Source organism: Doryrhamphus excisus, chromosome 21 (assembly GCF_030265055.1).
Source record: "Doryrhamphus excisus isolate RoL2022-K1 chromosome 21, RoL_Dexc_1.0, whole genome shotgun sequence".
NCBI classification, from domain to species: domain Eukaryota; kingdom Metazoa; phylum Chordata; class Actinopteri; order Syngnathiformes; family Syngnathidae; genus Doryrhamphus; species Doryrhamphus excisus.
The window spans coordinates 11,448,512-11,465,698 of record NC_080486.1 but is presented as its reverse complement, the minus strand read 5'-3'; the positions used below and the strand labels follow the sequence as shown (position 1 = coordinate 11,465,698).

Below are 17,187 nucleotides of genomic sequence, written 5' to 3'. Positions count from 1 at the left end.
ACCTCCCAAGGTGATGGCGACTATCAGCCCCAGAAGTGTCACATTCTCAGAAAATCATCCAAGCTATGAGTTTGTTGATGGTGAATAATGCCGACTTTTGGCCTGATTTCCGTACATTTGTCTTAAACATGACCTTATAAGGACATTGTGTGTCACATGGCGGGATCACTCTAGTACCTTGATCTACATGATTCCTATCTTGAGGCATGGGAAATGTTACGTTACATGACGTTATGTTCTTTTGTGCTATCTCCTTGTAAGGACAAGTTTATGGGTGGATCATTTTCGAGTAACTAGATCTACCTGATTCCTATCTTGAGCCACATGAGACCGGGTTGTTGGTAGTAAATCATTAAAGAAGTCATCCTAAAGTCATTTCCTCCCGACGTGGATCAGTCAGCACGCACCTTTAGGGTCACAAGAGCCAGGAGGAAGTGGTGCACTTTGGGAAAGGGGTCATGATCCAGTTGGAGATTCTGTTTATTTATGAATTCAGACTAGCAGGAAGTATTTGGAGCTTTGAGTTGTCAGGTGATAAACACCGACTCACACCAGGTAAAGTCAGATGTGGTCAGGTGGGAGCACAATCCCGCACTCTAGTGAAGGAGTCTGATAAGGCAGGTTTGTCTGACGGTGGGGGGCATCTGTTGTAGACTTGTGTCATTGTTCAACCCCCCCCCCCGTGGAACTATTTCCTCCTGTGATCACTGCATCAGCAGAACTCTAAAAAGACGCCAAAAAGCAACACAGGAGACATTTATCTGTCGTCTTCCAGGTTAGAAGCAGACACCCCCTCCGCTCCTGTCCCCCGTACCCCCCGGCCCCCTTCCTTTGCATGCCAAACATGTAATGAAGCGTGCACGCTCTCTTCTAATTGTTATTCCATTGACTCTTTGAGGACCAACTCGGGCCGACCTGCTGATGCGTGCGCATGCGACCGCGACATGAACCAAAGATAGTGAGTCCATTCAAGGGTGGATGTTTCATTTCATTCCCCCAAGGAGGAGGTGGCAGGCAGGAAAGATGATCGCCCCTTCACAATAGTGTGTAGATAGTACACAATTAAACTAAATCTGTTTACTGGATTCTTGCTACTTGCTTGGGTTATGTTATCTTATGTTATGTTATGCTATGATTGATGTAGCCCTTTATTCTTGTCACTTATACAGAAGTACAAGCGAAATAGTGCAATCACTATGCTATGCTATGCTACGTTACAGTATGCTGTTATGCTATGTTACGTTACATTATGTTACATTACATTACCCTACGCTATGTTACACTACACTGTTACATTACGTTATGTTATGTTACACGTTATTTCACGTTACGCTATGCTAGTATGTTATGTTACCGATGTTACACTACACTGTTACATTACGTTATGTTATGTTACATTACGTTATGCTATGCTACATTACATTATGTCACGTTACGCTATGCTAGCATGTTATGTTACATACGTTCGTAATGTTATGTTATGTTACACTACGCTATGTTGCGTTACATTATGTTGCATTACATTACCCTACGCTATGTTACACTACACTGTTACATTACGTTATGTTACATTATGTTATGCTATGCTACATTACATTATGTCACATTACGATATGCTAGTTTGTGATGTTATGTTGTGTTACACTATGCTGTTATGCTATGTTGCGTTACATTATGTTACATTACATTACCCTACGCTATGTTATACTACACTGTTACATTACGTTATGTTATGTTACACGTTATGTCACGTTACGCTATGCTAGTATGTTATGGTACCCGATGTTATGTTATGCAATGTTATGTTGTGTTATGTTCACAGGTGTTGTTATGTTAGGTTGTCAGGTATCTTAAGTTACGCTCTGTTGTGTTGTTACTCGCATTATGTTAAGTTTGTGTTACCTTTTGTTATATTTGTGTTAAGCTACATTAAGATTGAGCATCGCGCTGTTAATGTATGTTACGTTATGCTGTCTTATGTTACTGTATGTCGTGCTGTGCTAAGCTATGTGATGCTATGCGATGTTATATTATTGTAGGTTTATGTTAGTAGTAGTTTAGTAGTAAGGACTTTGCCTTGTAAGACAGTCATTCCTGAAAATATGAATCCCGACTCCCCCATCTTGTGTTCCCTGTCATCTTTCGGTGAAAGCACTCGTGTTGACGTTTAAGTGATTTTTTTTTTCCAGCCTGCTTGCTTTAGGTAAATATTTAAGCAAGAATACGATTGCACACAGACTGCATCCATAATTGAGCTACTTGTGTGTGTGTGTGTTTGAATCTTGCGTCAGTCACAACATGCGCCTACTTCAAAAGTCACTTTGCTCTCTCAGATGTGGCGGCGCAGGCGGGGTCACGGGGACCGAGCGGAGAACAGGGGTTATGGGGAACGACATTAGGGGGAGGGGGAAGAAAAATCAGAGAGGTTTACAGTCCCTCCGCTCCAAGGCCCCACCATGTCTCCTCGGTTCCCGTCAGTTCATCAAGGCCGCGTCCTCGCTGGAATACCGCATCAAACGGCCCGGGGAGCCTTTTATCCCGTACGGAACGCCACTGTCCCTCCGCCCCCCCCCCCCCTTTCCAGTCTCATCCAAGGATAGATGACAATGTTTGACGTGGCGAAGCGAAAGTCAGTACCCCGCTGCACAGACTGGAGGGGAGGGGGACCATGAAAAGGTCACATGGAAAAAGGATCTGGGAAGAAACAGCTTGTCTTAGGGCGGGCCACCATACAGGAAGTCACATGACGCCGGTTAATGTCACGGTTCACTCTGTCGACCTTGTGCCCACTGTGATGTCTCACAATTAAGGGCAAACCTTTCTGTCCACCAATTACCGTAAAGGTTGCCGCTTTGGCGAGCCCCCCCAACAACAACAGTTCAACAACAATATCGCTTTGTCCCCTTTTAATTAAGTTTTGGACCTGCAGCCCAAGTCGGACATGAGATGCTTTGAAAGACACGGAGGAGCCCATTTTGAATGTGGAGCCTGAGCCTCTTATCGTAGATGACACGGAGGCTTTGCTCACGCTCATCTTCTTCCTCTACCAGCATAACCTGCTTTCATGGTGTCGTGATATACCCCCGGTGAAACCCCCCGGCTTCCTGCTCCACCAAATGCGAGGGCAGATTTCGGCGTTTTTTGTTTTTTTTTTTCCATCCAGACCCGCACATTATTTTTAATTGCCTGTTCGACGTGCAAAATTAGCCCGAGCTCATGCAACTTTTGATCTCAAGAGTCGGGATTGTTTGTTCGCAAGGAAGATTATCCCGACCTGTGAGTCACTGCTAAAATGGCTGTTTGCTCACGCTGGGAGTCAAATGAATCATGCACAATCTTCCTAAAGAGGCACTGACTCGTTATTTTTACATGCTGACAATTATCTTCAAGTCTGGAAACTTTGGATCACTGTCAATAGTGAATTGCGGTTTGAAACCTGCGAGCAAAGACTACCAATAACATTTGTTAGTACAGTAAACCTCGGATATATCGGAAATTCGCTCACAACGGACAGATAAAAAAGAACCGATTTTTCTGAAATGCATTTCCAATAAAAATTCATTGCATATATCGGATTTTTTATAACGGATTTCGCCTATTTCGGACAAAATCTCCAGTCCCGTTCCAATGCATTTCCATTAAATTTCCCTCGCATATATCGGATGGCCGCATCGTAGCGCTCCGATTCGCCGAATCGTGACAGGCCGCTATACGACGTCATTTGCAGCGTTGCCTGCGCGTCCAGGTACATTGGAAACATAGTCAAGGAAGTGCCTTTTTATAACGGATAAAATCCGATTTACGCATATACCGGATATAAATCCGATATATGCGTAAAACGGAAATTTTCCGGTATACGTATATAACGGATTTCGCTTATATCGGACAAAACCAGTGGGAACAATTGAATCCGATATATCCGAGGTTTACTGTAATCTAACCAATGTGCCGGTCCTGTCTCTTGTTGAGACTTAGAAAGTACTATTTCCATGCAAGTATTTAATGTTTGTTATGCTTGTTTGTCATAGCTGGAGGTGTTGCTTAAGAATGCATTGTTCCCGAAATAATCATTATTCTTGTTTTGTCCTGGTACATTGTTATTTTTGCACAAACCTAAAATTCTAATTCATTGTTCCTCTCGAACAAAAAAAAAAAACGTCTTAGGAAATTAGCGGTCGGGGCTAAAAAATACGTAAAATACATCTTTGGCAGCGAATGAGTTAAGGAGTGATGGTGACCAGTTGACAGCCACTGGTATAGACCACGGCTCTTGTTATTGCTTTGGTTATGGACTTTAATATTTAATCCAATATTTAATTTAAACATTACCGGCACTTAAGGACAGGGTGCGCTTGTTTGAATTTTATGCTTCAGCGGCTCCTTCACTCATTTGTTTAAGATGTGGATTTTTGCCCCTCGATGCTCTAGAATGCAAATGGTGTCCTGCCGTTTCGGGTATTTTATGTCATGACTGAACTATCCTTGCAGATTAAAGCGGTATGTTAGCAAACATGCTCGTATTAGCTCAAGTGGCTGATGTAAACGCAGTCTTAAAACTTGGCTCATATCGTCCGTTATCTACTAAGGTCAACTTACGACAAAATGGCAAAATGGACAAAAAACGAAGAGTGTTTTCGAAAGCTGTGAATAAGTTGTATAGACGCAAACAGAAAGTCGACCAGTGATGTGTTTCCATGGAGATGCGCAAAAAGCCTAAGCCAACCTTCAGGGAGGCTGATTTTGACGTTAGCTTAACTGCAACGCGCTAACCAAGCTTCACTCACCTTTTTGTTCCTCAAACAGAAAAACCAAAGCGCTCCCCGCTTGCTAACCGTCCCCCGTGAGCTCATTAGCCTAGCATGATAGCGACTGCTTGACTCACTTCCTTTAAAAAGACAAAGTTGTGTTCTTTTGGCGCGTACTTTTTCAGCTCCCGGAATCAGAGCGTGAATAAAGAGCGCTCCAAATAACGTTCCCTTTTCAAGCCGCTGAAAGTTTTGCAGAGTCCAGTTCGGGGAGACTTTGTGGCCTTAGCAGACGGAGATGTTGGAGTCTAACAGGCATAAAATCAGCTTTCCCCCATGAGAGACCTGAAGAGGACTGCAAAGTTTCGGGTGGCGGTGCTCCGAGGTGACCCGACAAGCGGCGGTCTTAAAGAAGCTTTAAGAGGAGGCGTACCTGACGTGATGCGTGAAAGCACCGTGTCCGTTTTACATCCCGCATATCCCGAAACCAAAGTCCACAAGCGTGCACAACGCAACTGTATCCAATCTATTTCTACGGCGGATCAGGGCCTTTTGTGAGGCGGACCCGCGGGGACTTGTTTTTCTGACGCCCCCACCACCACCACTAAAAACAGACTTTTCAAAGCTGCTCCATAAGCCTTTTAGCTTCGATTTGTTCTGCCAATTATCATCCCTGGTTGTGCCACTGTGATGGAAGCTGCTGCAAGGCGGGAGGGGGGATTTTTGTAGTCCACTGTGGGAGGTGGGGGTCTAGTCCGGCACCTGCTGATAGATTGACTTGGGCACTAAACACAGACAAAGCTGAACCGGGGGGAGAGAGAGGAAGGGGAGTGACTAGCATTGAAGAATGACCGCCACAAGAGGAAAAAAGACGTGTTGAAAAATGACAAAAAGATGTTTTGAATCAGGAAAAAAAGACGTGTCGAATGCGGAAAAATGATGTGATGACTGAGGAAAACTGACGTGATGAATGGCATTTTGAATGATGAAAAAAGACAAATGATGAAGGACTGAGGAAAAGTGCATTGAATGACAAAAAAGACGTGCCAAATGAGGAAAAATGACATATCCAGTGAGGAAAAAAATCTACATGTTGATGGAGAAAAAAAGATTTTGAATAATGAAAAAAAAGACATGTCAGATGACAAAATAGGACAGGAGGAATGATGAAAAAAGACGTGTCAAATTAGGAAAGACAACATATCGAATACAAAAAAATCCTGATGGTGAAAGAGGAAAAAAGATGAAAAAAAGGCATTTTGAATGATGAAAAAGGACTAAGAAAAAATGACAAAAAAAGTAGCGTCAAATGAAGAAAAATGATGTGTTGAATGAGGAAAAAATGTGTTGTACGACATGGAAAAATGATGAAAAAAGTTATGTCAAATAAGAAAAAATGATTAACTGATGGTGAAAGAGGAAAAAAAGATGAAAAAAGCCATTTTGAATGATGAAAAAGTACTAAGAAAAAATGACCAAAAAAGTAGCATCAAATGAAGAAAAATGATGTGTTGAATAAGGAAAAAATACATCTTGTACGACATGAAAAAATGATGAAAAAAGTTGTGTCAAATGAGAAAAAACGATTAACTGATGGCAAAAGAGGGAAAAAAAGATGAAAAAAATCAATTTTGAATTATGAAAAAGTACTAAGAAAAAATGACCAAAAAAGTAGCGTCAAATGAAAAAAAATGATGTGTTGAATGAGGAAAAAATACATGTTGTATCACATGAAAAAATGATGAAAAAAGTTGTGTCAAATGAGAAAAAATGATTAACAACTGAGGGAAAAAGTACTGAATGACAAAAATGAAAAATGACATGTCTGATGAGGAACAAAAATTATACATGTTGAATGAGGAAAAATGATGATGTAGAAAGAGGAAAAATGATGATGTAGAAAGAGGAAAAAAGATGAAAAAAGGCATTTTGAATGATGAAAAAGTACTAGGAAAAAATGACCAAAAAAGTAGCGTCAAATAAAGAAAAATGATGTGTTGAATGAGAAAAAAATATGTGTTGTACGACATGAAAAAATGATGAAAAAAGTTGTCAAATGAAAAAAAAATGATTAACAACTGAGGAAAAAAGTACTGAATGACAAAAAAAAGATGAAAAATGACATGTCTGATGAGGAAAAAAAATTATACATGTTGAATGATGAAAAAAGACATGTCAAATGAGGAAAAATGATGATGTTGAAAGAGGGAAAAAAGACATGAAAATGAAAATCTTTGAAAGATGAGAAATGATAATGAGAAATGACGTGTTGAATGACCAAAAAAGTGGTGTCAAATGAGTAAAAAGCACATATCAAATAAGGGAATATGATATGTCGAACGAGGGAGTTGACTCTTCCACCATCTGGCTCAACAGCCTTCGTGTATTTTTATCAGGCGGGGAGGGGCGGGGACTGCAGAGAGCGGAAGTTTGCAAGTTTGAAGCAGCATCACTTTGGTAAATCCAATATTTAAACACTTGCGAGCGCGTAATGAAAAGCAAGAAGGCGTGCACGCGGCCGCCTGTTTCCCCCGTAATATATTCTCATTCCGCTTTTTAAACACGCTTGAGCGCCTCTCCAATATGATTCCCCCGAGGAGGAGGAATGCACCGTGGCTCTGAAATGCCTCTCTCGGCAGCATTAATTCCGTGATTGCCTCAACTAGACCCCTATCGCTTTCTTCCAAAACAAGGATCAGATCTCTGTGACCGACGCTAAATCTTCCGCCGCACGCTCATTTTTCAGCATCTTTGCACCAATTTGGGAAACTAATTGCTCCTCCTTCTCCTGACTGGGCAGGGATGGGATTCAGTCGGAAGCTTCTTCTTTTATGCTCCTAAATCCCTCAACGGGAGCACAAGGCCTCATTAAGATGCATTAGAGCAGGTTTTGCAGTACGGAAGGGAAGGTGTTTGCCTCTTCTTTTTGTTCCTTCACTCTAGAACATGTTTGGTCACCGGCCAAAGGACGTACGCACGCTGGTCACACACGAGCTGGTTAATTCCTGTGTCCCCCCCAACATCCTCCTGGCCCGCTTCCCCCCTCCTCTTTCGTCCACTCCTCCCTTTTTGGATAGCTGTATTAACAAGGCGGGGGTAGAGGACTGTTCCCCTCGCTGATTGTAAAGTCGAGGGACAATTGGTGTTCCAGTCTGATTGGCTCCCCAGATAAGGAACGCCAGCCTCCCTGCGAGGGGAAGACGTTAGAGCGAGGACAAGAGCGAGGCAGCCAGAGAGAGAAGATGCGTTCAGTGTAGCAGCACAAACGTGCACAAAGCAGCGGGACGGCCTGAGGACTGAAGGTGACTTTGATGCAAACTTGGACAAACATTTAGCGATAAGCGACAAGGACGGGATGAAAAGCAAAAAGGTAGGCGAGCTCTCGGCTGTCAATAACTTCGGAATGTGGACGACTGCGGCATGCTAAGTGGTGTTTTACCAAGAAGTGCGCTTTGGTTCATCTTTTTGGTTGACTTTTGGGAAGAGCATATCTGTTCAAATGTGACGTCATATGTTATGAAGGGTACCAAAATATCGGGTCGAAGAAAAGTACGTAAAGCCATTTTTTATAAACCGTACTTTAAAAAACACTTTTCCTGAACTGTTGCACACAAAAAGGTGAAAATGTGTCAAAACATGCACACCACATGGTGGCGCTGTTATTAAAACCCGTAAAGTTGCATTGACTTGAATTTTTCACACACAACCTACTGTAACTTTAGCATGTTTGGTCGAATCACCGCAAAATTTGGTAGAGTACTTTCAGGGACTGCCAAAATTTGTTGAAAAACATGGCCGCCACCAAGCAAAAGGCAACTAATATTTATGATTAATTGTCTAATGATTATAAAATAATGCTGAATGCTAGCATGTTTTTTTTGTCAATAATTTGGACTACAACAGATAGTGTCTTGTATGTTTTTCATTGGGCGGCACGGCGGTCGAGTGGTTTATGACCTCACAGCTCGGAGACTAGGGTTCAATTCCACCCTCGGCCTTCTATGTGTATGTTCTCCCTGTGCATGCGTGGGTTTTCTCCAGGTACTCCGGTTTCCTTCCACATTCCAAAAAACATGCTAGGTTAGTTGGCGACTCCAAAATTGTCCATAGGTATGAATGTGAGTGTGAATGGTTGTTTGTCTATATGTGCCCTGTGATTGGCTGGCAACCGCCTCTCGCCCGAAGACAGCTGGGATAGGCTCCAGCACCCGCCGCGACCCTCGTGAGGAAAAGCGGTAGAAAATGAATGTATATCATTATCAAATTAGCTATAGGCTAAAGGCTATAATCTGGCATATTTACATTTGTAAAAATGTTCATTAGTATGTGCTGTTCCTCTTTAAATCAATCAATAAATATAATAAATAATATAATATATAAACTCATTCATTCATTCATTTTCTACCGCTTTTCCTCACGAGGGGCACGGGGGATGCTGGAGCCTATCCCAGCTGTCTATGGGCGAGAGGCGGGGTATACACCCTGGACTGGTCGCCAGCCAATCACAGGGCACATATAGACAAACAACCATTCACACTCACATACCCATGGACAATTTGGAGTCGCTAATTAACCTAGCATGTTTTTGGAATGTGGGAGGAAACCGGAGTACCCGGAGAAAACCCACGCATTCACGGGGAGAACATGCAAACTCCACACAGAGATGCCGGGGGTGGAATTGAACCCTGGTCTCCTAGCTGTGAGGTCTGCGCGCTAGACCGCCGTGCCGCCCAATATAATATAATATATAATAAATATAAAAAATAAACAGATTATTATGTATTTCCCACAGAAGCAAACTGTGTTGCGTTATGATGCTATCCGTAAACAAACGACCTAAACAACAATAGTTCCGTACCATTCCACTCTACTTTAACAAGGAAGTAACCATTCATTCGACCAATCAACGGACAACAGTGCGTCTGCTTGACGTCTTCGCCCATGCGTTTACGTTCCACTGAGTTCAGGTGCAAAGTGTAATCACGATCAGGCCCGAGCCAAGGTTCTACTCTCTGATGGTGAAGCTTCTCCCCCGGCCATCAAATCCATTAAAGCTCCAGACGCTCTCATGAGCGCCCGGCTGAAGACTGCCGCTATAGATTGGCAAGCGAGGTTCAGAGCCAAGAGGAAAGGCTTTCTCAGTCATCATCAGCGAGGAGACGTTTGCATATTAACCTTCGTCTCTCTCCAGCGTGTGACGGCGCTCATTGACTCGGCGAGAGCTCATTTGATCGGATGCGGCGTTTAATTTGACTGACACTGATTGCAAACTTTTGCAAAGCTGATGTTTATGCGTGATGACATCATCCCCCTCAAAACCGCCGCCGCCGCCGCTGCCTTCACCGGGACCGCCGCCAGTTTGTGTGATTTAATTTCCTCGTAAATGACAAGACGGCTTTTACGGCTTTTTTTTTTTTTTCTTGCCTAGCACTAAATGAAGTCGCCAAGCGTTGAGGGGAAAACAACGCGCTCACTTTGCTCTGATGGAGGAAGCAGATGCTGCCTTTTGAAAGACGCGCAATGTGTTAGCAAAAGTATTGAGACACAGGAAGTCTCTCCTAGACGATTTTGGTATGTCAATTTGTGAGGTCACAGGATGCCGATGCTGGTCATAGTTTATATTATATTGATATGGTATTATATGGAATGGTGGTAAGCACGGTGGCCTCACAGCTTGGAGACCCAAGTTCAATTCCACTCTCGGCCATCTTTGTGTGGAGTTTGCATGTTCTCCCCGGGTTTTCTACTCCGGTTTCATCCCACATTCCAAAAACATGCTAGGTTAATTAGCGACTCCAAATTGTCCATAGGTATGAATGTGAGTGTGAATGGTTGTTTGTCTATATGTGCCCTGTGATTGGCTGGCAACCAGCCTCTCGCCTGAAGACAGCTGGGATAGGCTCCAGCACCCCCGCCACCCTCATGAAAATGACTGAATTATGTATGTATTGTATGTGTATGTATGCTAGCATAGCTTCACTCTCACAACAGCATGCCGATGGGGTCGCATTCCAGCCTTAATTCAATCTAATATAAGGACGCTAACTTTCCCAAGGCGGCCCCTCTCGCCGGGATCTACCGTGCAAAATCAATTGTGGTTAACAAATTGGCTGTGACCCTTCAACTAGCGGGAGGAGGAGGGGGGCATCTCCCCCTGTTTCACGGTGTACGCCCAGTCTAAAAGAGCCTTTTCCACGCTGTGGGGGGTTTCTTTTTTGGATTTGAGGTGAGCGTAGCACAGACACATCCACTGTGAAATCAGTACTTTATAATCCTGCACACATTGTACGTTTATGCCACACACTGAGATGACCTTGGATGACCTCAACTTACGGGATGACACAGTGGGACCTTCATGAATCTTCATTTATGGAATTTTGAAAACCTTTATAGCTACAAATCACCTGTACAACTGCAATGAAAGTATATATTTTTTTCATATTTTTTGTGTATTTTAAATCTTTATCTCCTGTATATCAATCCAAAACATGTATCTCCATAATGCTCAGTTTTTCCAATTTTTAAAAATAAAAAAAAAATATTAATATATATATAAATAAGACAAAACGTTACGCATTTATGTCTACATTTTCTGACTTTTTTATTTTTATCTTAAAATCTACAAAAATACCTTTCAGTGGTTTTTTTTCGATTTTAACTCACACAAGTTGGCTAGACATCGGCACTGAGAAATTAAACAAACAGTGCAAACTTTGATTGTGCGGATCGCAGTATGAGCGCGGCATCTATCGATTTTTGCTATCATACGGCGTTGAAGGTGCGACATTACGTGCGGTGATGGACTGTGTTGTCTGCAGCGGCGGGAAGAAGAAGACGCAACGGCGTGTGTCCGTCATTTTCTCCCACCAGCTGCTCGCTGACAACCTTGGTGTAAAAGGTGTTATTTTTTTTTCCGTGCATCCAAAAGCTGCTTCATCCGTGTGTCGGAATGCAGTGGGAAAGTCAGCTTGTGGCTTTAAGCTTGTTCATATGATGGCCTCCCCCCACTCCCCCGCTACCACCCCCCCCCGGTGTTCCTCATCTGCTGCACAATGCCAGCTGCTCCCTCTTAAACAAGTCACCGGCTTAGCGGGGAGAAAGTTTTGCCAGCGCATGTCACCTCATTAGGCGCCACAAAACGGAGCAAAACGCCCAGGTTGCAAGCTGTGACCTTTCAAGGGGGGCGGAGCCAGGAGCCTGACAGGGAGCAAATGTGGCTTCATTGTGGAAAGCGGACGGCGTGAATGTGCTGAAAAGACCCAGAAAAGGAGAGGGAGGGGGGTCAAGTGTCAGCTATCCTGCCAAGCACACACACACACACACACACACACACAGTCGGCCCCGCCTCTTGCTGACAATGCAGCCACGCCCCCAACCCTTCCATGCCTTTTGTGGCAGGTCAACAATAATTAAGTTAGAGTCTGCAGAGGCACAATGCACTCACAAAGCAGAATGGAGTCAAACAGTCTGTTCTTCTGAAAACTTCTCCCCCCCCCCACCCGGATGCCTTTTTAACCACCTCCCTTTGCCTGCCGCTCCTCAACGTCCTCAAAGCCGAGCGAGCAGATGCGTCTGTCCTCCCAGACGCATTAAAAACCAGCATGCAGATGGGCCTGCATGACAAGTGCTATTGATTAGCCTTAATCAATTGAACAGCGCCTCCTGGCAGGCAGACTCCACTTTTGATGTCGGAAAAGCAAGGAAAAACAAGTGAGTGACAGCAAGGAGGAGGATCCTGGAAGTTGCCGGGGACCGCATGAAGTCGTGTCCTCGCCTCCAGGAAGCAGTGGCGAGTTGTAATGTGTTTTCAAGTGAAAGGAAGCATGCTGGTCATTCTTATGTCTCCTGTAGCGATCAACAAGAAGGTCCATGATGAAAATGCTTCATTTTTTTTTCCTCTTTTCTTCTAGCACACCCGACAAAAGACAAGAAGAGAGGATCACAGCAGCAGGCTTCACTTCAATATGGAACCCCGGCGACACCTTCCTGCATTCGGACGCACGTGGTTGTACGTGACGCTCATTCTGCTGAGCCTTCTGTGTCCTGGCCTTCTGGGGGCCAGAAGCTCTGCACGGAGGGTCCAGAGAGTCAAGCGAGGATGGGTGTGGAACCAGTTTTTTGTGCTGGAGGAGTACACCGGGCTGGACCCGCTTTATATCGGAAAGGTTGGTGAACAACTGTATTCTATTAACCGCGCTTATGGTCTTCTAAAGTGGCCGGATCACATTGGTTACACAGTGGCCAACATACAGCATCTCTTGTTGCCCAGGTAACCATATATATGTACTATATATGTACATGTATACAGCATACATATTCACACATACAACATCTCACTCTGAAGAAATGACATCTTTATCAAATATGAATGTCGGAACCCCCGGAAATATTCTGATGCTGAGTCACGGGCTTAACGGGCCTCGAAGATTTCATCGTTATCCAATCACAGCGTGAGCAGAAAACCGCAGGATCACCACCCCCCGCTGGCGGCCCGAATTCCTAACAACCCGCAGCCTTGATCCTAAAAAGCCTGTTCAACTTGAACTGACATTAGCATGATTGACTCTGATGGTGTTGCGGTATTAAGCATTCATCCTCTGAAAGTGCCCTTTGAGAGTGATGCAAAAAAAAAAAAAAAAACTGCCTAATGAGGCGGGGTTAGGGATTCCAGGGAAAAATCCCCCCCCCCCTAAAAAAAAAAAGTCACGTGCCGTGATCGGTTAGAGCGCTAACGAGTCCTGAGGGAAACCTGTCTGGAGGAAGAAAAGTGCACCATCTGCACTTGTGGACTACCTCAGATGATCCATGATGGGTGAAATAGCGGATTCTCGTCCCTCAGCAGCGACAGAACCGATGTTGTAACGGCGCTAAATCAAACTTCTCATTCAGAATGAATAGCATTGATGAGTAAACAACACACATATGAACACTTATATGCTAGGACTATGTTAAAAAGCCATAGCATTTCAGTATGTGGAATCAAACTATGGAACGGATTGAGTAAGGACCTCAAACAATGCACAATGATGAGCCAATTAGAGAAACAATACAAGCAGTTGATGTTTGCTAAATACAAGGATGAAGAATCTTGATGATATATATCACTATATTGACAGTTACTATGGTACCCATTATGTAATTGTATAGTCATATCACCTAGTACTAAAAAAAAACTTTAACTATATTAGGAAAGCAGGAAGTGAACAAATGTAACAGTTACTGATTGTAAAAGTACCAGATGGAGGGGTAGGATTTAATAAGCTTTGCTTCTTCCTACTTCTTTTGGACATGTGGAACTGTGAACTGATTATGTGATGCATTCAATTGTAATCTGATGCATGTTCAAATGAAATAAAACCATTACCATTACCATTACATGAGCAGCAACAGTGTCAAGCGCACCCAGTGGTGGCTACAGCTGCTGGATGGTGACTACTCATGACAGGAGGTTGCCTACAGCCACAGCTGTTGATGCTGAAAAATGTATTTCCGCCTCCTTTTGTTGTTAAAGTTGCGTACAGGTGAGAAGCTACAGTTTCAATGTGCTTCCGATGAAGAAACGTTGTCGTATGAGACAGCAAAGATGGATGTCTTTTCTGAAGAATATTGTGACTAAATTGAAGCGGAGAGGACTCAATCGGCCCGACAAGACCACCCCCCCGACCCCGTGATGGAGGGGAAGCATTGTTGGTTCTGTTGATTATACACAAGACGGCCATCAAGGGGTGCATTTAGTTGTGATGTTTGACGACGAAGGGGCCATCAATAAAGGGCCGAGCGATTTCCCATCAACGAGCTGCCATTTGCACTCCGAGGCCACAAAAGGCTTCTGATTGCAGTGCCGCACTGTTGCCCCGGGCAACAAACATCGGGGCCATGATTAGGTGTTGCCATTATGGTGCACGAAATTTCACCGCCAGGTCTAATCAGGGTGGGTCAACATGTGCTTTGATGCTGCTTTTTCTTTAAATGTCAAGATTAGCATTAATTACTTTGCTTATTCTGGCCTGTGTTTTTTTTTTTCATTAGTAGAATTGGACAAGTGACATTATTATTATTCTAATATACAGTATACATAGGCATGCTTGCCTGATTGCTTTCATGTTATTCATATATTTATTATTTATGTATGTATTCCTCCCTAGTGGAAGACCAGAATATTCCCTATTTTACGGAAAATTGCCCTTATTTTCAAATGCAAATATCGACAGGTACTGTATATGTATGACATGTGACCATGTCAACAGTGGTTAAGGACAAATGACATTCATTAAAAATATAAAAAAAACCTACGTGTGCATGCAGCTCCACTCCGACATGGACAAAGGCGATGGTTCCATCAAGTACATCCTGACGGGCGACGGCGCCGGCTCCACCTTCACCATCGACGACAGCACGGGCGACATCCACGCCATCCAGAGGCTGGACCGGGAAGTGAAGGCCCAGTACGTGCTGAGAGCGCAGGCCCGCAACCGCCTCACCGACCGACCCCTGGAGCCCGAGTCGGAGTTCATCGTGAAGATCCAGGACATCAACGACAACGAGCCCAAGTTTTTGGACGGACCCTACCACGCGTCAGTGCCTGAAATGTCCAAAATAGGTAAACATAAATTATGCCACTGATAAATATTCATGATATTCATGTAGTGTTTTCACTTCACTTGTTACTTTCCCAGGAACGTCAGTGATCCAGCTGTCTGCCACCGACGCCGATGACCCAACGTACGGCAACAGTGCTCGGGTGGTCTACAGCATCCTGGAAGGTCAGCCTTACTTCTCAGTGGACGCCAAGACCGGTAGGCGCATATGCTTCCATCCCCAGCTGATCCGTCGTTCTTGATTTTGAAACGCCAATTAAAATTAATTCTTGGGTACGTGTGTCTCCTCAGGCGTGGTGCGGGTCTCTTTGGCCGACATGGATAGGGAGATGAGGGAGAACTACACGGTGGTTATCCAGGCCAAGGACATGGGCGGCCAGCTGGGCGGTCTGGCCGGCACCACCACTGTCAGCATCTCACTCAGCGACGTCAACGACAACCCGCCTGTTTTTGACCAAAGTAAGACATGACGGTCGGGGGCGTTAACTGGACAAAGAGAGTTACTTCCCCAATTCCAAAACTCATTACAGTAATCCCTCTTTTATTGCAGTTAATTGGTTCCAAACCGACCGTAAAGTTGGATTTTACTCCATAGAAAACCTTCTAAATACAGTTTTTACCAATATTAAAGCCCTCTAGACACAAAATAACACCCCTATAGTCACCTTTACACTCTTGTGACCCAAGACAGGAGACATAATGTGTGAAAATAAGACATTTAAAAGGAATAACAGTCATGCTTGTGCGTGTTGTTGTAAGCGTGTTCCGGTCTGACAGGAAGCTGACGTCGGTGGTTCGGAGTTGAGTTTTAGCTTGGCGTAGGTTACGGACGCAGCAATTATCGTGCCTGTTGACAGATAATTCAAGCCTGCAATAAAAGCCTGTTGTTGCGGTGATCGGGTCTGGTGCTTGTGTGTCTCAAAGAACATTACAGTTAAAATCCTGACACCTAGTGACCAGCGTACAGTAGAATACTACATAGCATGCATCTTCACAATGCCTTATATTCCTATTAGCCATTTTTATGTTTGAAAATGGGATTACTGTAAATAATAACAAGACATGGGGCGTTTGTGTGCACAGACATTTAAGCGTCTTATTAGTATCTTAGTATGCTTGGCTCAAGCTTTGCTGCTTCGCCCCGGCCATCCTGTCTCTTTGATTAGCCCAGTTTCTCTCAATTCCTCCACGGTCCTTTCCGAAAGATCAAAGGTCACGCAGCATGTCAGCCCCTGGGCCGACTGGTGGCCTCGCTCGTGTCACCCGCAGCCACCACCGCTACCCACTCCCTTCGTTCGTTAGTCCGCAGCCCAATTAGCGCCATCACTCGCAGGAAGCTGTGATGGCTTGGGGGATTCCCTTGCGTCAGGCGACGGCGTTCCTCCTCTGCACACAGGGAACGCCGCAGATTGGGAAGCTGTCACCTCCTCTTTGAGGTTAAACAGGAGATGAAATTCAAGTTGACCCACAGGACAGGAAGTAACCCAGTTGTGGAGCCAGGAAATTGATTTTCACAGTGGAGGTTTGGCTCCCTCTAGTGGACGTTGTAGGAATTACGTGTGTTTGTCTTGTCAGGGCTGTACCAGATGAGTGTGCCGGAGTCAGCATCTTTGGATTCAGAGGTGGGCCGCATCTACGCCAAAGACCGGGATATAGGTGTCAATGCCGAGATGACATATCGGGTCATCGACGGGGACGGAAGGGACACTTTTGATATCATCACCGACCCCAGCAACAGATTTGGCATCATCACAGTCAAAAAGGTTGGACTACTGAATATTCCTTTAAAGTTAAAATTCCAAAATCAAACTGCCTCTAGAGGTCAACATCAGCATCTTCTCTCC

At 44.2% G+C, this 17,187-nt stretch overlaps 2 protein-coding genes across 6 annotated transcripts in view; one reads left to right on the top strand and one right to left on the bottom strand.

The window, feature by feature from the left end:
* Nucleotides 1-17,187, bottom strand: part of drosha (drosha ribonuclease III) — a 180,891-nt gene that overhangs the window by 156,167 nt on the left and 7,537 nt on the right. For all 3 annotated transcript variants that reach the window (XM_058059587.1, XM_058059588.1, XM_058059589.1), the window contains exons 4-5: nt 15,407-15,787; nt 15,039-15,327 (exon numbers count right to left, since the gene is read on the bottom strand). The gene's annotated coding sequence lies outside the window, so the exon portion shown is untranslated. The remainder of the gene's footprint in view (nt 1-15,038; nt 15,328-15,406; nt 15,788-17,187) is intronic.
* The window catches only part of LOC131108558 (cadherin-20-like), a 41,051-nt gene that overhangs the window by 19,459 nt on the left and 4,405 nt on the right, over nt 1-17,187 (top strand). For 2 of the 3 annotated variants that reach the window (XM_058059591.1, XM_058059590.1), the window contains exons 1-6: nt 6,660-8,115; nt 12,656-12,910; nt 15,051-15,345; nt 15,422-15,541; nt 15,635-15,802; nt 16,919-17,106. In XM_058059591.1, coding sequence (XP_057915574.1) covers nt 8,101-8,115; nt 12,656-12,910; nt 15,051-15,345; nt 15,422-15,541; nt 15,635-15,802; nt 16,919-17,106 — 1,041 coding nt within the window. In that variant the 5' untranslated portion in view covers nt 6,660-8,100. Of the gene's footprint in view, nt 1-6,659; nt 8,116-12,655; nt 12,911-15,050; nt 15,346-15,421; nt 15,542-15,634; nt 15,803-16,918; nt 17,107-17,187 lie in introns of those variants that run through there. The other variant, XM_058059592.1, reaches the window with a different exon arrangement.